The sequence below is a fragment of the Wickerhamomyces ciferrii genome, contig 00238, assembly GCF_000313485.1.
Source record: "Wickerhamomyces ciferrii WGS project CAIF00000000 data, strain NRRL Y-1031 F-60-10, contig 00238, whole genome shotgun sequence".
In the NCBI taxonomy this organism is placed as follows: Eukaryota; Fungi; Ascomycota; class Saccharomycetes; order Phaffomycetales; family Wickerhamomycetaceae; genus Hansenula; species Hansenula ciferrii.
The window spans coordinates 14,603-37,669 of NW_011887502.1; the positions used below are offsets into that span (position 1 = coordinate 14,603).

A 23,067-nucleotide genomic window follows, 5' to 3' on the forward strand; every position below is an offset into this window, starting at 1 on the left:
ATTAAATTGAAGGAGAATATGATTTTAAAGAAAGGTGGTGTGTACGTCATTCATTTATAAATATATTTATATATAGCTTGTTAGCTTAACTTTTGCAGTATTTTTTTTTTGTTTTATTGTTCATAACATAAATAGATATGTATAGCTTTTTCCTGTATTCTAGCTTTGGTCATGAGATATAATAATATATGGTATAATAATTAAATTATTGAAATAAATAGTATAATTGATATGAAATTCTTCCTAATAAGATTAATAATAGTGGGACAGTGAAAATTTTTAAAAAATCAAATTTTGAAACTTTTAAAGTTGTATCCAATATACCAAAATTTTTTGGATCATCATTTTCTGATAAAAATGAACCATATTCATAATAATTATTCATTAATTCATCCTTTTCAGCCCATACATTAAATAACCATTCTTCGAAATTTTTTTGAGATTTTGCATATTCTTCAGGAGTTTCATCTTCTTTACCAATGGGTATTTCATTAATTTTAAAACTTCTTATGAAAAAATCAACACGTTCAGGATTTTTACCTTGTAGGAAAACTTTTTCAATTTTATAAATATCTTGACCATAATCAGATGCTTTAAGACCAGAATATGCTAATGTAACATCATAAACTTCATCAACAGTACCACGAAGTTTTAATAATGAATATCTTAATCCTGTAGTTCTTGGTAATAATAAATGGTTGAAAGGTTTTCTTCCAACTTTTTCAGCATAAATTTGAGTTTTACCTCTTGTATTTGCACTCATATTTGTACCTTCTGGGAAAATAATTAATGAATAAGGCCATGAAAGATGTTGTTCTTCACCAACTGGCCAAGTTTCTTTACCAGTTTCTGAATTTTTGTGAGGTTCATTACCAGATACTGAACCTTTACCTCTTGCATTTGCATCAATTGAAGCTAATTGATTCCCCATTGTTTTTTGATCAGTTTCCCATTTTCTTGAAAGGAAGATGAAACCATAATTTTTCATACCATATCCTAAAACTGGTAATTTTTTCAATGAAGCTTTTAATACAATATAAACAAATCCACTTAATTTAGCTGTATAAGTTAACCACCAAAGGAAGACCCAATCTGTATAAATTTGATGATTTGCAATCAAAACTGTGTTTGAAGGTTGTGAAGTTTCTAATCTACCATTTGATGGATTTATTTTAAATCTTGAAGATGGGATAGTTTTGGAATCTGTTACAATTCTTATATTTATTGGAGATTTTGAAGCAATATTTACCACTGTGGTTAATAACACGATAAAATGTTCCTTTGTATGTGACAGCCATGCTTGCAAAACTTCTTTATTACCAAATGTCACCAATTTCCCAATGAATTGTGAAGTCACGATGGCTAAACAACCAGAAATGAACAAAATCACGTTAAATATAAACTTTGCGATACCCAATATCGTGACACTCATCTTAACAAAAAACTTTGAATCCTATCCAAACACTTTGAAGCACTAAATCAATCTCAACCAGAAAACCGGCAGCTCCCAATTCTTATAAACGAATTCAATTCAACCCAGTTCAGATCTCAAATCTCAAATCTGTTGAGTTGTTGATATTTGTTCGCCACGGAACGGTTTTTTGTTGATTTTTTATACGCTTTGAAAGGGCACTCAAAATGACACATAAAGAACTACAAAGAAGTTAGAACTACTACAAAGAACTACAAAAGAACTTAAACTTCTAACAAAACTATTGAATTAAAACACCTTCTAGGGAAAATATTTATTAAAGAAATGGAATCTAACCACCATAGATACCACCACTTTCGAAAATACTCTTAATTTGACTAACATTATAACCTTGATTCAAAGCTAATTGTAACAAGATACGACATTTTTGTGGATTTAGATAACCACCTGCAATAGCACCTTTATAAACTTCACCATTATCATTTTTTGGTAATGAAGCTCTTGGAACAGTACCATCCATTGATCTTTTAGAATAGACAACTGGGATGTTATATTTATGCCAAACCCATTTTAAAATTTCATTAGTTTCATCAGTTAATGAACCTGCCCCGGAACATGCAAACACTAGAGCTTTTGAATCCATTTGTTGAGCTGCTAATTCAATTAATTGTGGATTGAAACCTTGATAATTATACAAGATGGTAACTTCTGGGAATTCATGTCTTCTTTTAGCAGAATCTGGATTTGAACTAAATTGTAAAAGACGTGTTAAACGTTCTGAATCAATTTCAAAACTTAGAGATTTTGGGAAAGGTTTTGATGGTGGATAATAATAATGAACTTCATTATCAACAAAACTACCTAAATAACCTTGACCAATTGATTTAAAAGTATCTAAAGAATTTGCATTTGATTTGGTAATATAAAACCCACTACCAATTGAATCATTTAATACAACTAAGACACCTCTACCTTTTGATTTTTCATTTGCTGAAACAGCAACTGCTTGATACAAATTAAATGAACCATCAGATGAAATTGATGAATGTGGACGCATAGATCCTGTAATAACAATAACAATATCTGGATAACTAACAGTTAATTCTAAGAAAAATGCAGTTTCTTCTAAAGAATCAGTACCATGAGTAATAACAAAACTCTTGATACCTTCTTCTAAATAAGATTTTTTAATTTCACGATGTAATAATAATAAATGAGTTGAATTTATTTCTTTTGAATCTAAATTAACAATTTGTTGATATTTTAAATGTGCAATATTTGCTAAATCTGGAACTGATTTAACAAGATCTTCAATATTTAAATCAACTTTATAACCAGCAGTTTGAGTATTTGTAGTACCTTTTGAAGCAATAGTACCACCAGTACCTAAGATTTTAACAACTGGTAATGAATTATCATGAGAATCGATATCGATTTCATTTGAAGTTGAAGTTGTAATTGTTGGTTCTTGGTTAGGCATCTTGATTGTGAAATTAGTCTTTCCTTTAGATAATTAAATTCAGGGATCAAGTAGAATAACCTAAATACTATAGAAAGTTTAAAGATTATCCGTATAATAATAATTTTTCAACTTGACATGTTTTTTCTCGATTTTTTTCTGACTCCACTATATGAAAAACAGTCGACCGTTGAGACTCTGTACAAATTAACACATAGTTAAGAAAAGAAGAGTTGAGAATATTGCTATGATATTAAAGTTCAAAGGGTTCCAGAAGTGAAAGCACACTGTTTTAAAGTTTATTCAACCTGCTTCGATGCGTCAGATTAAATCTTAGCATCTTGTTTTATACTCAACCATATGTTTGCTTGAAGCTTAATTGACTCCTTTGCGCGATTCTTTTAATATTCTATAGTACAATTCTACCAAAACCTATTCAAATTTCAGGAAAATGTCACTTTAGAAACCATACTTTACACTACAACAAGATGGCTATGAAACACTAAGCTTATTACCACGTTTTAAACCTTTTATCCTGTCGAAATTCAATAGATTTTTGCTAATCTATAAAGTTAAATGTGTTAAAATCGAGTCTGGAAACGGTCCACTGGCAAAATGATTCATAGTGATTGTTGTTTTTCCGGTGGTTTCTGAGACTATCAACACACTTCCGAAGGAAAAGAGGTCTCATATGGGTAAAGTCTTTGGTTAACTATGTAGTCTCTGTCGAGTGAATGGGTCTCGTGAGGGATACTGAGTCTCTCGGAAGCATACTTCCTAGACCCGGCGATATACCTAAAAACGAACTTTATCATTATATTTGAAAAGGTTTTTAAACAGCTTAATTTCTCCCTTTTGGAAATATAGATGACTATAGGTTGATTTGATTAATATATTGGATAATTAGAATGTTTACACTGTCATAAGTGTTCATTTATTTACTATTATCATACCTCATATTCATATATACATGAAAACTTTTCAACATTATGCCTCAAGAACCTTATATCACACATTCAAATGAATCAATCACAAGTTCAACTACTGATTTAGAATACAATACACAACCACCTCAAGCATATACTCAAGAGAATTCACAAAGCCCTGCTGCTCAAGAAGATCAACCTTATATTCCTCATGCTCAACATAGTCGAAACTCATCTTTCCATGATTCATTTTCTGAATTATCATTAAATACCTCACAATCAAATAATCAAGATGATGAGGAGGGACAACAACAAGATCCTGTTCAATTAACATCCACTATGAATAAGAAAACTACAACTAATGGTTCAGTATTGGCTGATAGATCATTACAAAGACCAAGAAAAGAACGTCGTGGATTATTAGCACAATTCTCATTAATTCCAGAATTTAAAGATGCAAGAGAATATCCTGAAAGATTAAAATATATTATAGTATTTATGGTTGCATTTTCAGCAATGATTGGTCCTATGGGTACTTCAATCATTTTACCAGCTATTGAAGATATTAAAGAACATTTACAAACTACAACAATTATGGTTAATATATCTGTTGGTATTTATTTATTATCACTTGGTGTTTTCCCATTATGGTGGTCTTCATTTAGTGAAAGATTTGGTAGAAGATCTGTTTATATTTCTTCATTTACTCTTTATGTTGCATTTGGTATTGGATGTGCCCTATCACCAAATATTAATACTTTAATTGGAATGAGAGTCCTGGCAGGTGGATGCTCTGCTAGTGTTCAAAGTGTTGGTGCTGGTACAATATCAGATATTTATGCTCCAGAGCAAAGAGGTAGAGCTTTAGGTTTATATTACTTGGGTCCTTTGATGGCTCCATTATTAAGTCCTATTATTGGGTCATTATTATTGACTAGATGGAATTGGAGATCTACTCAATGGTTTTTAGTTATAATGGCTGTTTTCTTGGATATAATGGTTATTATTGTATTACCAGAAACTTTACGTACCCAGGATAATAAAGAAATTGTTAAAAAAGTTTTAGCTGAAAGACAAAATAGAAAATCAAATGGTGATGAAGAATCTCAAAGTTCTGCATCCGAAGATAGTAATGAAAAACAAAATCCATCACCATCATCAACTGATGATAATTTAGAAGTTGAAAGAATTGCTTCAAGAGTTTCAAATAGAAATCAATCAACTTTTGATATCAATTCTGAAGGTCAACCCCAAGAAACTATGGCTCCAGAATTATTTAGAATTACAACTTCACAAAGAGATGAAAGAATTGCACAAATCAAATCAAATGATTTAGAAAAAATCAAAACAGAAATTCAAAAAGAATTAGATCATAAACCAACAAAAACTGAACGTTTCAAAAAAGAACTATTTGATCTAACATTAAAACCATTAAAATCTTTAGTCTTTTTAAAATATCCACCTGTTGCATTAGCTATATCATTCTCAGCAATATCATTTGGGATTTTATATTTTGTTAATATGACTATTGAATATGAATTCGCAAGAGAACCGTATAAATGGAAATCATTATTTATTGGGTTTGCATATATTCCAAATTCTGTTAGTTATATATTTGCATCCATATATGGTGGGAAATGGACAGACTGGTTATTAAGAAAAGATAAAGAACGTAATGGATATTATTCTCCAGAATCAAGAATCTCATGGAATATTTTTTCAGCAGTTGTTACATTCCCAATTGCTCTTTTAATCATTGGTTGGTGTTTCCATTTCCATACTCATTGGGTAACACCTTTAATTGGAACTGCTATATTTGGTTATTCAAGTATGATGACTATTGGCCCTGTTGTTACTTATTTAGTTGATTCGCTACCAGGTCGTGGTGCTACAGGTGTTGCATTAAATAATTTTGTTAGACAAATATTTGCAACTGTTGCTGTTTTCATTACTGAACCAATGATTAAAGGTATGAAACCTGGTCCAATGTACTCGATGCTTGCAGCGTTGATTGTTCTTTGGGCTGTTGTTTTAGTTGTCTTGAAGAGAAAGGGGACTTATTGGAGAGAAAATTATGATTTACAAAAGTTGTATGATTCTGTTGATTGAGATTTATTTTGATTAGAATTATATGAAAGACATTGATATATTTATATTATCATATTTAATTATTTATGATTGCTGATTTCGGTTTAAAATTACAACCGTATTTGCATTTTAAGTTATATATAAAAACATATTTATTATTATTTAGGTAATTAATTTATAGATTTTTTTAAGGGAGATGTTACGTTTGATTTATATTTTAAGCTGATATACGTAGAGCTGAAAGTACTACATGTTGAAATCTCAAACAAAAGTAAATTGTATTATAAATTTATATACATTATCAAATAAAAGTATCAAAAAATAAATTGTAACATGATATATAGAACACGTCTGTTATAGCTTGTAAATTCAAGTCCGTATTACTAAAGACAAATTATAACAGAAAGAAAACAACAAATATTAAACAAGCAAATCCTAAATAAACAGGACTAGTAAATGAAGCAATACCATCATAGTTAGGGAAACTTTTAAAATCATGAACCATTCTAGCAGCACCATTTGCTGAACTAGTAGCTGTTGAGTTAGCTGTTGTGTTAAGAACAGTGGTAATTCTTTGATTAACTCCTGAAACTTGCGATGTATAATAAGCAGTTCTAATAGTATCATGATCATTACCATTCAAAAAATGATAAACTATTCCACCAGCGGCCCCTGCTGCAGCTCCACCAGCTATAGCTTGACCAATACCTGAGCCACCAGAACCACTACCTGATGAACCAGAACCACGACTTCCACTACCTGAACCAGAAGACCCAGATGATCCTCTTGAACCACCTGACCCACTTGATCCACTTGATCCTCTTGATCCTCTAGAGCCACTCGAACCACTTGATCCACTTGAACCCCTAGAACCACTCGAACCACTGGATCCACTTGAACCTGAAAATCCTGACCTTCCTGAGCTACCTGAACTACCTGAGGACCCAGAACTACCTGAGAACCCTGACCCTGACCTTCCTGACCTTCCTGACCTTCCTGCCCTTCCTGCCCTCCCTCCCCAGCTAGCAAGACTACCAAGCCACCCCCAGAATTTGTTGTGAGGTTGAGGTTTCTCATCTAAACTTGTTGAATTGTCATTACTGACAATAACGATATTTGTATCATTCTTTATCGTATTATGGACATTTTCTTGAGCTCCTAATGTGAGAGAGGAATAATTATTGGCTATGGAAATAGATGAGTTAAACAATGAATTGCTTTTCTGCAGTGTATTGTCATTGTTCTCACGATCAAGAACATAACTTGAGATTGTTGTTAATAAAGTGATTAACAAAAGTAATGATTTGAAAAACAGCATTATTAGTCAATACTTTTGGTCTAGTATCCAAGAATATGGTTATTAGACTTGAAAAAAATGAATATATCAGTCATTTTATATATCATTGTTGGTCATTCTGACGATCATATTTGATACCTATTGTTTCTTCAAAATATTGAGAATTTATACCTGTGATTGAAATTGATGTGCTTCGGACTTATACGCTTTTGGGTGTTGATCCCGAGAGGATAATAAAGGCTTCATTGAAAACCCTAATATGGATGATCTTTTTTGTGTCAAAGGTCATTAAAGTGTAGCAACAAGAGGCTACTGTAGTTGATATCGTGTCATTGTCGTTAAATATGATGTCATTTGGCTATGACAAGATTGCTCATAGTGGTTTTAAAGCTTACTCTATACAATATTAGCATCTTACTATGTTAGTTATGAGGGCCGTATCATACAATCATAAAGCTAAAAATTATGAGCAGTATATTACACTTGTGTATTTGACATATATCTTATAGCTAGAGCTCCCAAATATGTATTTTTAATTCGATCAAGTATATCGATTACAGTTACAAAAAGATGAAATATTATTTGAAAGCGAAGGGCAGTTTAAATACCACACAGAGTGCTTGCAATTTATATAGTATCCATAAAGAGTTACATATACCAAATCATGTAGCTAATATATCAAATACCTGTAAATGGTGTGATGTTTAATCGTAGTTCTCTCCTTGAGATTCTATTGGTTTTCTTAATCAAATCTCATGTATGATACTATACACCTTTCCGCCCAACTAGTTAGAACAAGAAAACATCAAATTTATCCTACGAAATCCGTGTTTAATAATAAATCTTTTTCAATTCTAGCCCTTCAAAGATAATTTATCTCATAGTAACTATACTTGACCAAGATTAAAATTTAGATTGATCCTTTCATGAAACCGTTATTGTATGCGCCCCTTACCGTTCTAGCCAAACGTCTTTCATATCTGAAACATTTATATAACTACACTTTATAGTATTCATACACCTTTGAAAACTCATTTAAAACATTTATTAGAATAATATGCAGTGTATCTTATATGGGTTTTTTGAAAAAATGATCTATCTATATACTATATAAATGCAAATGTTTTCCTTGATTCAAGATTATTCTTTCTAGTTTTGTAAATTTTCAATAAACATCACAAAGAGCTATACATATTACCAATCAACGAAAATGATCTTAACAACTGTCTGGTTTGCATTGAAAAGAATGCCACGTATAATGATGCTGATATTATTATTCATATCAGTATTCCTCTTATCATTTCTTTTATTAGGTTCAACGACACAAAGTTCAACTTATTCATCAATTTATCTTATTAAATATCAATTTAATAAATCTTCATCATTATATCCATTAATTAAATCAAATTATGCTAAGAAGAATTTAACTGATTATGAAAGTTTAAAAGTAACATCTGGTTATATGGGTATTTGTGTTCATTTGAAAGATGATATAACATGTACTTCAAAATCTAATGTATCACAATTTGGTCAAACTTCAATTCCATTATATACAAGTTCTTCAAATTCAAGTTCAACTGATATTGATTTAGTTAGATTAGGATCAGAATTTTCAAATGAAATTAATCATCCATATGTTTTAATTGCCACAATTATTTTGACTTTGATTTTATTTTTAACATTATTATATATCACAGTTCCAGGATTACCAATGAAAACAATTGTTAATAAAATTAATCTGGTATTAGCACCAGCTATAACATTACTTTGGGGTCTTGGTTCAATGTGGGCTCATGTCGCTCAACATGCTGGTAAGAATCTTGTTCAGAGTGCAAGTATGGATATTGTTATGGCACATGTTGGTCGTAAAGCTGCTGCAATGACTTGGACACCTTTTTCATTTTTCTTAATCATAACAATTGGTATTGTTGCTTTGCATTTAAGAGATTTGAAAAGACAAATTGAAGAAGTTGATCCAAAAGTTTGAGCTGTTCATCAGCTTATTTCTTTCTTCATTTTATATAAAGACAATTGATTAAACCAATCACATCACAAATACCAATAATCTATTTTATCTTTTATTGACTTTTATCTTTTTTTATATCTAATTTTCTTTTCTTATTATCTTAGTTTTAAATGTGTTGCAAAATCCAGGACGTTATATGTTGAGCAGTTTGTGTAGGAAAATTCGAAACTTTCATTGGTGGATAATCACCAGCAATTGCAAAGCCATGAGGTATATCCTTTTTGGAAGTGAATTGTAAATATTTATAATCTGGATCATTACGACCTTTCAAATCTTGTCTATATTTTTGTAGTTCTTCATTTGAATAAAACTTATCAGGTGGACCTGTAATCAAAAACGTTGATTTGTTGATATGCTCAAAAACATTCTTGGGGATTAATAATGGATGAACAGCGATTATACTTTTAATTCTATCATCTTTATTATCAACAGCTGATCTAAGAACAGTATTACATCCAAATGAAAACCCAATCAACACAGCATTTGTCACTTTATGATTTGTCAACAATTCATCAATAGCACTTTCCACAGTGATCCAATTAGAAGTAGATTGGAAAGAACCATCCGATTCATTAAACGAGCCAAAAAATGAATGTGATTGAATCCAATATTGAATCTTAACATTAGCCGCCATTTCAAAAGTCAAATTTTTGAATCGATCAATAAAAGAAACCTCTTTTAGCTCATCATTTGGTTGAACAGTAGGTTGATCTAAGAAGTCACCAAAATAAACATCCAACACAGCGGTAACACAACCTGTTCTTATAGCGTAAGCATCGGCCAATTTCTTATTATTAACACTTAACCCTTTAGAATTTGGGATAATAACAACCATTGCGTTCTCTTTTGTATGTAATTCATAATCCACTTTCCCATAGTTATCAATATCGATGTTTGTTACTGGATAAGTTAAATAAACTGTGCAATTTGAACTCTTTAATTTGAATTCATAACCTCTTGGTTTGGGGGATTGTGGTTCTTTGAAAATTGTAGATTGTTGTTTTGAAGAAATTGGTGATTCCAAGATATCATCAAATGAATCATTGGAGTTTAATGAGTTCAAATCGTTGATATTCCCATTCAAAGTTGTTGATGAATTAGCAGCATCGTTGAAATCTCTACTTAATGAGATATCACCTTCTATCGAATCATCCATAAACGAGGAATCAAACTCTGGATATGCCTTGGGATACGCTGACTTCGGTATTCTGATCTGATCTTTTGATGACATGATTTCGAGTCGAATTGATTATATCTTCATGGAGCGTTGACGAGGAAGGACCTTTGGCGTTGTTTTGTTTTGTTCTTTATAGGTGAACCTGCTTTTTTTCGAAAATCCTTGCGCAATAATCACCTTCAACAAAAAATAGTAAATGTGTCAACAACTACAACAAATTTATATATCATGAAATTCATTTTATTATAATTTTATATGGATGTTTTAATTCTTCGTTTAAACAAAATGTATATAATTGTATGTTTTTTATTTATAGTTTCTCTCTGAGAATAACTACTAAATTGATGTTTTTTATAATTGAATATTTTAAATTGTTTTTATAATCATAAATGACATATTCCTCTAATCTAATGAAGAAGCACCAGTAATAATATCAACCAATTCATTGGTAATGACAGCTTGTCTGGTTCTGTTATATAAGATAGAGTATCTGGTAATCATATCACCAGCATTCTTTGAAGCGTTATCCATCGCATTTCTTCTTGCTGAAACTTCTGAAGCATAACCATCAGCTAATGAAGTGTAAATAGCATTGGCTAATGAGAATTCTGATAAAGTTTCTGGAACTTTAGCATCTTGATCAGTTTCATATTGAGATAAAGCTGGTGATTGTTCAATGGCTTCAGCATCGAATAATGGTTTGATAGTTGGTTCGAATGAAACACCTGAAACAAATTTATTGTAGAAAATTTCAACATTTGAATATTTATCACTTAATTGATAAATTTCATCAGAAATTAAAGCAGCATCAGTGAAAGTTGGAGTTTCTTTACCAACACCGTTGAAAGCTAAAACTAAGTTATCAGCATTAGTTCTGTTTAATTGAGTTCTAACTTTATCACCAATAGCAACAACATCAACATTGTTGTTTAATTCAGCAATTCTTTTTCTAGTAGCTTTAGCGATTGAAGAATGAATAGAACCACATAAACCTTTATCAGATGAAACAACAATTAATAAATTTTTTGGTTGTTCAGATTCAACAGCTGCAGTTTCAGCATGTTTATAAACTTCACGATCAGCAGCATCATAAACTCTTGCGGTGTTTTTAGCACGTTCAGCTTTTGATAATCTTGTTGAAGCAACAATTTTCATGGTGTTTGTAATTTTTTCAATGTTTTTAATTGATTTTAAACGAGTTTCAATATCACGTAAAGTGGCATAGTTTCTATAAAATTTTGTTAGTACTTTAAAGATCTCACACCTAAAAAAAGAAGCCTAAAACTGGCAATTGTTGGGGATAAATATTTGATTTTTATGATTTCTATCTTATTCTACACTTCAATTGATCCAATCTAGTATCTTTATTCATCATTTTTTTCAATTGTTGTTGTTCAATGGATCAATTCATTCAGTTACACCCAATCTTTTAATCTCCTTGGACGAAAACAAGATTCCCACACTAATCCCAACAAATGCAAAACAGTACCAGGGGAAGGTTTTGATTCCACATACCTTGTTTGACGAGAAGCTGTACGAACAGCATTGGTACCTAATCTGGTGAACATCTTGGATAATTGTACTGTTGGTTACACTTATATTTTAAAACTATCAATAATAACAAGTTCTTTCACTTCTTTTTTTTTGGTCAAATTCTCAAGGGGGTTTTTTGGATTTTTCGTCAATTTTCAAACGATTTCAACCAATTAATTTCTGAGCGTGTTTGAACCAGTGACTTCCGCGAATTATGTTGGTATGGGCACTCGGGTTATAAGGAAATATTGTAAACTATGAAGGAAATGACTACTTTTAGAAGCTAGTTTGGATTTAGTATACTACAATTGATGAGTGGGCAAGTTCATTTCATTAGATTTGTATGTGATGTTTATCCTCTGTAGTAGTTTGATGGAATAAATGGTTGTTTAGCAATTGTCGCATCTCTTAATTTATTTCTAATCTTAACTAATACTGGAGTACCAGATTTATGATAACCTCTTTCCACATAAGCTTGACCAATATTAATACGTTCAGAAGATGAAGGACTTAATGAACCAGATGTTACAACACCAATTTTCTTTTCTGGATCTTCTTTACTATAAATTTCAGTACCTTCTCTTGGTGCTGGACCTTTTGAAGTGAATCCAACTCTTTGTTGTTTAACTAATGAACGATCAGCTAATTGACCCAAGATTTTGGAAGAACCATTGAATTTATTAACATTTGGATCTCTTCTGTTTTTAGCAATCACCCATGAAAGAGCACCTTCAACTGGTGTTATTGTATCATTTAAATCATGACCATATAAACACATACCAGCTTCTAATCTTAATGAATCTCTGGCAGCTAATCCTATTGGTCTAACTTCATCTTTATTTTCTAATAATGCTTCGGTGAATTCTATTGAAACATCTTTAGGAATTGATAATTCAAAACCATCTTCACCTGTATAACCACCTCTTGCTAAATGAATATCTAAATTATTGAAACCTGGGATTTTAATTATTTTAGAATTACCAAAGTAAATCTTGGATAAATCTTCATTTGTGAAGTTTTGTAAAACTTTAGAAGCTAATGGACCTTGTAATGCAATCAATGCATTATCAATTTGTTCAAATTTAACATCAAATGGTTGTGATTCATTTTTGAAAAATTCTAAATCTTTTTCTCTTGTACCAGCATTAGTAACAATATAAAAATTCTTATCATCATCATGTTTTGTCACAATAGTATCATCAATAATACCACCATCTTGGTTTAACAATACAGTTAATTGATTGGCCCAAGGTTTTGAAGCTTTAAAATCAGATGGTGTAATTTTATCTAAAAATGGTATAACATCATCACCTTTTAAATTTTGTTGTAACATATGACTGACATCAAAGATACCAGCTTTAGATCTAACCCATTTATGTGAATCTATATGACTTTGACCTTTATATAAAACAGGCATTGAATAACCTGCAAAATCAACCATATCTGCACCATATTTAATATGTAAATCATATAATGGAGTTTTCTTTAATCCATTAGCTGTAGCTGTGGAATAAGCTCTTCTGAACATTTTGTTGTGGATGTATATGAATAGACCAAATCAATTGATTGAACCAAAAAGACCTAGATCATATTCAAAACAAATATATTAACGATTAAAAGGAGATTCAAAGGTTTTTTTATATTTAAATCTTTTTACATCCCCAGATGACCGGAGTCAAACTCCCATAGTACCGTTGTGCTTCCGGAGTCATCACTCGTTGGTACAATTTTTACTTGTGATTCATGTGTCAGCTATTACATAATACAAAAGTATTTTAAATATTATCCTTTGAATATTCGAATCCTTCAAGTGTACTATTCTACTATTCATTAACTTTTGAAAACGTTCTGTATTCTAAATGAGGCATTTCCCATTGTGGTGGCAGAGATTTTGATTATGTGTTTTCCTTTCCTGATCTATCCCTAAATATATACACAGTATTCTTCTGTTTGTGTGCTAGTGTTATAGGTGTTGAATAATTCGCTTTAATACCAATTGAGTACGGACGTTATGAAATACAAGCAATTGGTTAAGTTAAGTTATATCAAGATCAATACACATGAGATTCAATTGAAAGTGTGATTCCTCGTTAACACCTTGGATCCCTTTTAATATTGTATCTCGATTCAATTTTTCAATATTGTTTTCATAGTAAGAGTACAATTTAGTCGCGTTTTTTCAAATCCCTGAATCATTATCCTATCAAATAAAGATCAGATCATAGAAGTTAGAACAATCAAGAAGTGAATATAGCCGGTTTATGTTAAATTAAATTATAGTTTCAAGATCAAACATGGTGCTCTTTTCTTTAGATTAGCCGACATGATGATCAGAAATGGGGGTTGATGGGTTTATCTTAATACCTTTGTTTTGTTGTTGTTTTGTTATCAGGTTCTTATCAGTGATGATATAGTTACAGTATTGGGAACTTACATGCTTTTTTGATATGGATTATGGTATCATTACGCCTTATCATGGAGAACCACAATCATACTATATGCTGCCAAAGGTTTCACAGGCTGCAACAATGATAGTCAAAGCTCGTGTTGCTAAAGACTTTGATGATAAGGATTCGGTTGGCTACCTTAATAGGTATTATTTCCTGGTAAACTTTTGAAGATCAAGATACTTTCCAGTATACAGATATCAATGATGATTTACAATGCTCAGGGGAATTTTGAAATCGGGTATATAAGTATCTCAAGAATTTTCCTACAAATATAGTTCATGTTAAGTCTTGGTCTTTCTTGGTATCAATCATAATCACAATTTTATTTAACCATGTCCTCATCAAGTGATATAGATAAAAAGACAAATGACTACATTGTCAATGTTGATAATATTGATAGAATAGATCTAGAACAAGGTTCAATAGATGATGTTAAAGCTAATGATTTTGATAATGGTTCCATTTTCAATGAAGATCGTCATAGATTAAAAACATCATTAAACCAACGTCATATTCAAATGTTAGCACTTGTTAGTGTCTTTGGTACTGGTATTTTCCTTTCATCTGGTGGTATCTTAGCTACCGCTGGGCCTTTAGGTACGCTATTAGCTTATAGCATTGTTGCATTGATTGTTGGATTAAATCAAATGGCAATGGCTGAAGTCGCTTCATTAATGCCTGTTACTTCTGCTACTGTTCGTCATCTTGAATTATTTATTGATCCTGCTTGGGCTTTTGCTTATGGTTGGATTAGTGTTTGGTCTGCAATAATGCCTGGTGAAATTAGTGCAGCTGCTGTTATTGTTTCTTATTGGACTGATATTAATCAAGCTGTTTGGATTTCAATAATTATTGCTTTAATTATTGCTTGTAATTCTTATGATGTTAGAATTTATGGTGAAATTGAATTTGGTTTTGCATTGATCAAGATGACTCTATTAATTGGTTTAATACTTGTTTCTATTATTATAACTTCAGGTGGTGGACCAAGTCATGAAACTATTGGATTTAGATATTGGAAAGATCCAGGCCCTTTTAAAGAATATCTTACAACTGGTAATTTGGGTAAATTTGCTGGATTTTGGAAAGTTTTATCAGGTGTTGTTTATTCATATGGTGGTGTTCAAACAGTTCCATCATTAGCTGCAGAAGTTAAAAATCCAAGAAGAACTGTGTTTACAGCTTGTAAACGTGTTTTCTATAGAGTTTCCATTATGATGATTTTAACTGCTTTTTGTTTAACTTTAATTGTTTCACCAAATGATAAAGCAATTGCAAATTCTACAGGTAATGCAACTTCATCACCATTTGTTGTTGCTATAAAAAATGCAAATATTAAGATATTACCACATATTATCAATGCCGCTGTTTTAACATCTGCTTTCAGTACTGGGAATATGTCTGTTATTCATGGATCAAGAACTTTATTTGCACTTGCTGTTAAAGGTCAAGCACCAAAAATTTTCTTAAAAACTAATAAAAGAGGATTACCATGGGTTGGTACAATATTTGTTGCAATTTTCATGCCATTAGCTTATATGAATGTTTCTAAAAATGCTGCTAATGTTTTCAATTGGTTTCAATCTTTAACTTCTGCAAATTTATTAGTTGGTTGGATTTTCATATCTGCAAATTGTATTCATATGGATTGGGCAATGAAAGCTCAAGGTTATTCAAGAGATCAATTACCACATAAATTTAAATTTGGTATTCAAGCAGCATGGGTCTCAGGTATTGCTTCATTAATATTATTATTAACTGGTGGATTTAAGAATTTTGTTAAAGGTAAATTTGATATGGCAAGTTTTTTTGGTTCTTATTTCATTATACCATTAACTATTGGTCTATATACTTTTTGGAAATTTTATAAAAAAACTAGATATTATAGATCTCATGAAGTTGAATTACAACCTTTATTTGAAGATATAAAGAATAATCCAGAAGATCCACCAACTAAATTGAAAGGTTGGAAGTTGTTGACTTTATTATGGTCATGATTATGGATCCATTCATAAGTTATGATAGTTTTGCCTTTTTTTACAATAGATGGTAATGATATAAATCGAAGTTTGTCCAATTTTGTTTAGGCAACTTGTAGAAATATTGTGTGTGCTCTGAAGCGAAAAAAAGAACACCGGCCTGGCTTGAAAAAATTTACAACCTCAAAACTCAGCGATAGTTTAAACAATATTTTGATTATATTAATTTGGTTACGTTAGAGCTTTCAGTTCTAGTAGTTGACATGTAATTATACCATTTGCAGGAAATCTCAGATAGCTGTTTTCGTTTTATGGCTTTACCCGTTTGTGCGCCCTTAAATTCTTCAAAAGCTATTATTATGTTACTGATATCACCTATTTCGATCAACAAACCACTTCAATTTGCTTTGCAAAACAGGCAATTGGTTGTTTAGATTGATCCCATGAATACAAATTTACATTTTAATTGAAAGTGTGATTCCTCGTTCATACCTTGGATCCCTTTTGATTGTATGTCCTCTTCTTTTTCCAAATATTGTTCAATTGTAGTGATTCTTTGATACTTTAGTCGCGCATTTTTTTGGTATATGATAGATAACCACAGTAAACAGTTCTTTATTATCCAACACATACACGACATTTCAAGTAAGCACAATATGAGTGAACATTGGAACAAATCAGCATTACCTTACTTTGTCATTGTACAAGACCAGTCTGAGGTGAATCAACAAACTTTCAATAATACAAGACGTAATTCTTTATTGACTCCTCAAACAAATTCTGATCATCATGGGAATTCAAGTACTAGTACTTATGGAAATGTCTTCTCATCATCCCAAAATTATTATCCAGAAATCAAATATGTGTTCCAAGATGATGATGATCATTATGACCTAGAAAACCAACTTGATGAAGATGAAGAAGCAATTGTATTGGAAATGGATTCAAATGGTGATGAGGTTATTGGTTATAAATCACTTACGCCAGATTTACAAATAATGAATGTTTCAATTGATGATAAAAACTTGACAAAGAGAATATCATTAAATACAACAAGAGCTGAATTAGAAAATTTCGATTCATTAAAACCTGATAAAGATTTGAACTATATCAGGAAATTAGCAGATCTTTATAAATTAAGATCACAACAATTAGAATCAATACTTTAACAACTACAATAAAATACTTTGGAAGCAAAAAAAAATTATCATATTCATAATCTATTAACTTCACATCATATCATTGATATTCACAGGCATTTCATCAATTTGAGTACTATAATATTGTTCAATATCATGTAATGGTTGAACATCTTCATTTGTGACAAAATTAATTGCAACACCTTTTCTACCAAATCTACCAGATCTACCAATTCTATGAATATAATTCTCACGATCATTTGGTAAATCATAATTTATAACTAAAGAAACTTGTTGAACATCAATCCCTCTTGCCCAAACATCTGTGGAAATTAAAACACGTGAATTACCAAGACGGAAATCATTCATGATTTGATCTCTTTCATCTTGTTTCATATCACCATGCATTGCTACTACTGTGAAGTTTGATTCTTTCATTTTATCAGATAACCAATCAACTTTCTTCTTGGTATTACAAAAAATAACAGCTTGAGTTATAGTTAAAGAATCATAAAGATCACAAAGTGTATCAAATTTCCAATCTTCTTTTTCCACAGCAATAAAATATTGTTTAATACCTTCTAATGTTAATTCATCTCTTTTAACAAGAATTTTCACAGGATCTGTAGTAAATTTTGAAGTCATTTCTAAAACATCTTTTGGTAATGTAGCACTAACAACAACAACTTGTGTCCCAGCAGGTAATTGTCTATAAATATCATATATCTGTTCTTTAAAACCTTTACTTAATAATTCATCAGCTTCATCAAGAATTAACATTTTAACATTTCTTGTATTTAAATTTCTTCTTTTAATCATATCTAAAACTCTACCAGGAGTACCACTAACAATATGTTGACCTTTTGATAATGCTTTAATATCACTACCAACATTAGTACCACCAATACAAGCATGACATTGAACATTCATATAATCTCCTAATGCTTTTATAACATTTTGTATCTGTATAGCTAATTCTCTTGTAGGACTTAATACTAAAGCTTGAGTTTCACGATTTTTAGAATCTATAACTTCCAACATCCCAATTGAAAAAGTAGCAGTCTTACCAGTACCTGATTGAGCTTGAGCTATAGTATCTCTCCCACTTATGATTTGCATAATAGCTCTTGATTGAATTGCAGATGGTGCTTCAAAACCATAACCATAAATACCTTTTAATAAATCATCTTTCAATTCCATTTCTTCGAATGAAGATACAACTTGGACTGATTTGGAAGTCTTGAACTCCAATTCAGCATCTCTTTCTCTATCAAAATCCATCTTTCAATACTTTTGTACTTGCTTATGAGTTATGAACTTTGATCAAGATCTTTAATTGATAGTAATTAATTTTTTTGGTTTTTGACGCCAAAATTTTATACTTTTGTTAACGGGGACACACTCAAAATATTTTTTTCTTTTATACTTGTAAGATCATTTCATTAATACTCGTTTCAAAGTTTTGGCAAAAAGGATAATTATCAAGAAGAAATAGGTTCAATATGGGTAGTGATTCAGTTATTATCCTTGTTGGTGGTGGACATGCTGCAGGAAAAGTGAGTATTTCTCAACCAGGTCAAGAAATGATCTTTTATATTAACATGTTTAATCTTAGAAAACAGTTTGTGAAAGAATAAAATCAACAATTTTAGAAAATACATCAACTTCAATTCAAGTTGAATCATTAGATTTGGATACATATGTACAAACTGGGAAAGAATTAGACGAAAATTCTAAAGGAGCTGCTAAATATAGATTTGATGATGTCTTAGATGATTTAGAACAAATTGAATTAAAATCTAATTCAAAGAAATTGATTTTAATATATGGATTATATTCATTATATAATAAAGAATTAAGAAATTTAGCTACAATGAAATTATTTATTGATTGTGATGCTGATACAAGATTATCAAGATGGATTTCTGAAGATGTATTACAAAAAAAAAATCCATTAGGTGATTTATTAGAACATTATATAAATACTGCAAGACCTGAATTTAATGAATTTATTTTCCCAACTAAAGAATTTGCTGATGTTATATTACCAAGTGATCAAGAAACAAATGGGATTTCATTAATTTGTGATGGTATTTTACCATTATTTAATAAATCATCCAATGTTAAAGCATTATATCCAAGATCTGCTTTAGATTCAAATGATCCTTTAAGTACTTTACAAGTTGGTGAAGATACTCAACAATATTATGATTTATCATAAGAAGATCTTTCAACATCTTGTATCTGATTTAGATTTTGATCTTTCCAAGATTAATTGTTCATTTAATTTACCTTTTAATGCTGCATTTTTAAGTCTTTGAATTGTAGATTGATTAACTTCAATTCCTGATTTTTGTAATGAATTTATTGCATTTCTAATTGATAAACTTATAGAATCTGATCCTAAAGTTTTAGATTCTTCATGTTCACGTAATAATCTTTTCCCCGTTGTAGAATTTTTTGTTTGAACTCTTATAACAAATAAATCTGATATTATTTGATCATCTTGATCATTTGATTTGAATTTCAATTGAAATTTATCCTCATTTTTCAATAATGACAATCTTTTGTTACCATTCCATATCTTAAACCAAACACCTTCTTTTGATATAACATGTTTTTCAAATTCTAAAATTTGATAAGGTCCAATAGCTTCATTTTTACAATCAACATCACCTTGATCATTCAAAGATAAATATTTATCAGATGGTGTTTTCAATGCAAGTTTAGTTCTATTAGGATTCACATCACCACCTAATGTAGCAAATGCAACGGATGTGGCAAGGAAAACTTGTTGAACATCACCAGGTTCAGTTTTATGAATATTTGCATGATAAACTAATGGATCTATATCATCAGTTTCAAAATTTATAGTTTCTGTTTGATCAACTATACGAACTTCTTTTGATGGACGTATATCACCTAATATATCAGGTGTTAATACTAATGGTTGCTGTGTTAAATGTTCATAATCATCATTGGATCTTTCATAAGTTGTTATGATTAAAGGTCCATTAAGATCTGTAAATGTTGTAGCTGATGTCCAACTATTTTCAATTAATGGAACATCAATGTCTGGTTTTGTTGATATTGGTCTCGTTGTTCTTTTGACTGTTTTCTTCTTGGTTTTGGGTTTATCACCTTTGAATGATAGTTTAGAAACCATTGTGAGTTTTGATTCTCTACAGAAGATGTTTGTTGATAAAAACTAAGAATGAATTGTACTTACTATATTGAAATAACCAATGGTTAAAAGCCCTGGTCTATCATATACTAATTAAGTATATACAAGTTCTATTGTTCTATACAATTGTATGCCCTGTTATACTACTAGCACAGACACATTCTTGTCTAGCCAGCCCTTATGACGAGGCAATTGATCACTGATGTGTGTCTTGATCTGTGCCGGCGACTCTATAGAGTTCGAAAGACCTTCTTGAAGAAAGCTTCTTCCACTGAACTTCACCAGAAAAAAGACCCTGGACTCGTTCCAAAAGGACACTGGGTCTGATGAGTATCAATGGATATCACTAACTAATAACAACCAATCCATTGACATTGTTCAGTGTGGCACTTGTACTAAAAAGTACTGATCTTCTCATACAAATTGTGTCTTTGATTAGTTTTTCCATAGTTAATTTATGAGTTTCCACTCGGTTCCGCCAGCATCTTTTTTTTGTCAGAAGAATCTGGAAATGAAATCTTGATTTAATAAAGAGAATCAAAATATCAAAATATCAGTTTAACCGCCAAAGAGATCAAGCTGTCAATTAGGATGCTACGTGCTCAGAAAACCCTGTCCCTGGTGGGTAGAAGAGGGATCAAGACAGTCCACAAGGAGCTCAAGTTCTCCAACAGTGCTAGAATCGCAGTCTTACAAGGTGCTTCAAAAGTTTACAAGGCTGTTTCTGCTACTTTAGGTCCAAAAGGTCGTAATGTTCTTATGGAACAAAAATATAATGCTCCAAAAATCACAAAAGATGGTTATAGTATAGCTCAAGAATTAAGTTTTGAAGATAGATTCGAAAATATGGGTTGTCAATTATTAAAAGATGTTACAAATAGATCAAATTTAGAATCTGGTGATGGTACTACAACTTCCACTGTCTTAGCTTATAATATCCTAAGTAATTCTTTAAGACATGTAAGTACTGGTGCTAATCCAACTGAAGTTAGAAATGGTGTTCAATTAGCAATCAATAAAGTCATTGAATTTTTGGAAACTCAAAAAGAAGAAGTCACAAGTAATGAACAAATGAAACAAATTGCTGTTGTTTCTTCAAATGGTGATGAAAAATTAGGTGAATTAATTGCTCAAGCCGTAGAACAAGTTGGTAAAGATGGTATTGTCACTATAGAAAGTGGTAATAAATTAGAAGATGAATTAATCGTATCTAAAGGTTTAAGATTTGATAGAGGTTTTATTGTTCCACAATTTGGTAATTTATCAAAACCAAGTTCTAAAGTTGAATTAGAAAATCCTTTAATCTTGTTACATAAAGGTGAATTAAGAAATGCTCAACAAATATTACCAACTTTAAGTCATGCACAAAGAGCTAAACGTTCATTATTAATCATTACTGAAGATATGATTGGTGATGCTTTAGCAATTTCAATCTTAAATAAAGTTAGAGGTCAAGTTAATGTAATTGCTGTTAAAGCACCAGGTTTTGGTGCTCATAGAGATCAATATTTCTTAGACTTGGAAGCTGCGACAGGTTCCAAGATTGTTGATACCGGGGCTGGTGATGTTGCAAGTACAGCTACAAGACATCATTTTGGTTCTGCAAGTTCTGTTACTGTTTCACCAAATGAAACTACTATAATTGGTGGTAATGGTGAACAATCTAAGATTGATGAACGTATTGAATTAATTAGAAATGCAATTGAAGATGATAAAACTTCAATTTCTGATTATGATCAATTAAAAATTAGATTATCAAAATTAACAGGAGGTGCTGCAATTATAAAACCAGGTGGTGTTACACAATTTGAAGTTAAAGAGAAAAAAGATAGACTAGATGATGCTTTAAATTCAACTTATTCTGCTTTACAAAGTGGATTTTTACCAGGTGGAGGTGTTGCATTATTAAAAGCTAGTTTCCATTTGAAAAAACAAGATTTTAATAATGAATCATTTGATACAAAATTAGGTATAAATGTTGTTCAATCTGCTTTAGCTTCACCTTTTACTAAAATCTTGGAAAATTCAGGTATTGAATCTGGTCATTTGAAAAGTAAAGTTGATAATGGATCATTTAGTTTTGGTGTTAATGCTCAAACTGGTGAATTAGTTGATATGTATGAAGATGGTATTATTGATCCTTATGCTACAATTAGAAGTGCATTAACTAATGCTTCTGGTGTTACAAGTTTATTATCAACTACTGAAGTTGCAATTACTAGTGTTTTAGGTGAAAAAGAAGGGTTTTAATCAAGGATGATCGGGTATATAGAATCTTGTAAATAATAATAACATAATTAATGAACATATATACATATATATATATATATATATATATATATATATATATATATATACTACTATTAAGTTACTTTAC

General features: G+C 30.8%; 14 protein-coding genes across 14 annotated transcripts; 6 read left to right on the forward strand and 8 right to left on the reverse strand.

Annotated features, from left to right (window-relative positions):
* Positions 1-205: 205 nt before the first annotated feature.
* On the reverse strand, positions 206-1,432 carry CST26 (putative acyltransferase; the record flags this gene model as incomplete). Its single annotated transcript, XM_011273537.1, has 1 exon — positions 206-1,432. The coding sequence occupies one exon, from the start codon at positions 1,430-1,432 to the stop codon at positions 206-208; it is 1,227 nt and encodes a 408-aa protein (XP_011271839.1).
* Positions 1,433-1,763: 331 nt separating this feature from the next.
* On the reverse strand, positions 1,764-2,912 carry BN7_5889 (Glutamyl-tRNA(Gln) amidotransferase subunit D; the record flags this gene model as incomplete). The annotated part of the gene is made up of 1 exon (XM_011273538.1): positions 1,764-2,912. The coding sequence occupies one exon, from the start codon at positions 2,910-2,912 to the stop codon at positions 1,764-1,766; it is 1,149 nt and encodes a 382-aa protein (XP_011271840.1).
* A 968-nt stretch (positions 2,913-3,880) lies between these two features.
* Positions 3,881-5,926, forward strand: QDR3 (Qdr3p; the record flags this gene model as incomplete). Its single annotated transcript, XM_011273539.1, has 1 exon — positions 3,881-5,926. The coding sequence occupies one exon, from the start codon at positions 3,881-3,883 to the stop codon at positions 5,924-5,926; it is 2,046 nt and encodes a 681-aa protein (XP_011271841.1).
* Positions 5,927-6,299: 373 nt separating this feature from the next.
* BN7_5891 (Collagen alpha-4(VI) chain) lies at positions 6,300-7,223 on the reverse strand (the record flags this gene model as incomplete). The annotated part of the gene is made up of 1 exon (XM_011273540.1): positions 6,300-7,223. One exon carries the CDS (start codon positions 7,221-7,223, stop codon positions 6,300-6,302), a length of 924 nt encoding a protein of 307 aa, XP_011271842.1.
* Positions 7,224-8,412: 1,189 nt separating this feature from the next.
* FIG1 (Fig1p) lies at positions 8,413-9,189 on the forward strand (the record flags this gene model as incomplete). Its single annotated transcript, XM_011273541.1, has 2 exons — positions 8,413-8,455; positions 8,516-9,189. 2 exons carry the CDS (start codon positions 8,413-8,415, stop codon positions 9,187-9,189), a joined length of 717 nt encoding a protein of 238 aa, XP_011271843.1.
* Positions 9,190-9,334: 145 nt separating this feature from the next.
* BN7_5893 (uncharacterized protein) lies at positions 9,335-10,459 on the reverse strand (the record flags this gene model as incomplete). Its single annotated transcript, XM_011273542.1, has 1 exon — positions 9,335-10,459. The coding sequence occupies one exon, from the start codon at positions 10,457-10,459 to the stop codon at positions 9,335-9,337; it is 1,125 nt and encodes a 374-aa protein (XP_011271844.1).
* A 348-nt stretch (positions 10,460-10,807) lies between these two features.
* ATP3 (F1F0 ATP synthase subunit gamma) lies at positions 10,808-11,973 on the reverse strand (the record flags this gene model as incomplete). The annotated part of the gene is made up of 2 exons (XM_011273543.1): positions 10,808-11,633; positions 11,921-11,973. 2 exons carry the CDS (start codon positions 11,971-11,973, stop codon positions 10,808-10,810), a joined length of 879 nt encoding a protein of 292 aa, XP_011271845.1.
* A 317-nt stretch (positions 11,974-12,290) lies between these two features.
* GCV1 (glycine decarboxylase subunit T) lies at positions 12,291-13,466 on the reverse strand (the record flags this gene model as incomplete). Its single annotated transcript, XM_011273544.1, has 1 exon — positions 12,291-13,466. One exon carries the CDS (start codon positions 13,464-13,466, stop codon positions 12,291-12,293), a length of 1,176 nt encoding a protein of 391 aa, XP_011271846.1.
* Positions 13,467-14,720: 1,254 nt separating this feature from the next.
* On the forward strand, positions 14,721-16,385 carry AGP8 (General amino acid permease; the record flags this gene model as incomplete). Its single annotated transcript, XM_011273545.1, has 1 exon — positions 14,721-16,385. The coding sequence occupies one exon, from the start codon at positions 14,721-14,723 to the stop codon at positions 16,383-16,385; it is 1,665 nt and encodes a 554-aa protein (XP_011271847.1).
* A 638-nt stretch (positions 16,386-17,023) lies between these two features.
* On the forward strand, positions 17,024-17,536 carry BN7_5897 (uncharacterized protein; the record flags this gene model as incomplete). Its single annotated transcript, XM_011273546.1, has 1 exon — positions 17,024-17,536. The coding sequence occupies one exon, from the start codon at positions 17,024-17,026 to the stop codon at positions 17,534-17,536; it is 513 nt and encodes a 170-aa protein (XP_011271848.1).
* A 60-nt stretch (positions 17,537-17,596) lies between these two features.
* Positions 17,597-18,787, reverse strand: FAL1 (ATP-dependent RNA helicase FAL1; the record flags this gene model as incomplete). The annotated part of the gene is made up of 1 exon (XM_011273547.1): positions 17,597-18,787. One exon carries the CDS (start codon positions 18,785-18,787, stop codon positions 17,597-17,599), a length of 1,191 nt encoding a protein of 396 aa, XP_011271849.1.
* Positions 18,788-19,008: 221 nt separating this feature from the next.
* DAS2 (putative uridine kinase DAS2) lies at positions 19,009-19,727 on the forward strand (the record flags this gene model as incomplete). The annotated part of the gene is made up of 2 exons (XM_011273548.1): positions 19,009-19,066; positions 19,129-19,727. The coding sequence occupies 2 exons, from the start codon at positions 19,009-19,011 to the stop codon at positions 19,725-19,727; spliced, it is 657 nt and encodes a 218-aa protein (XP_011271850.1).
* A 9-nt stretch (positions 19,728-19,736) lies between these two features.
* On the reverse strand, positions 19,737-20,672 carry BN7_5900 (uncharacterized protein; the record flags this gene model as incomplete). Its single annotated transcript, XM_011273549.1, has 1 exon — positions 19,737-20,672. The coding sequence occupies one exon, from the start codon at positions 20,670-20,672 to the stop codon at positions 19,737-19,739; it is 936 nt and encodes a 311-aa protein (XP_011271851.1).
* A 609-nt stretch (positions 20,673-21,281) lies between these two features.
* TCM62 (Tcm62p) lies at positions 21,282-22,940 on the forward strand (the record flags this gene model as incomplete). Its single annotated transcript, XM_011273550.1, has 1 exon — positions 21,282-22,940. One exon carries the CDS (start codon positions 21,282-21,284, stop codon positions 22,938-22,940), a length of 1,659 nt encoding a protein of 552 aa, XP_011271852.1.
* Between the last annotated feature and the right edge of the window lie 127 nt (positions 22,941-23,067).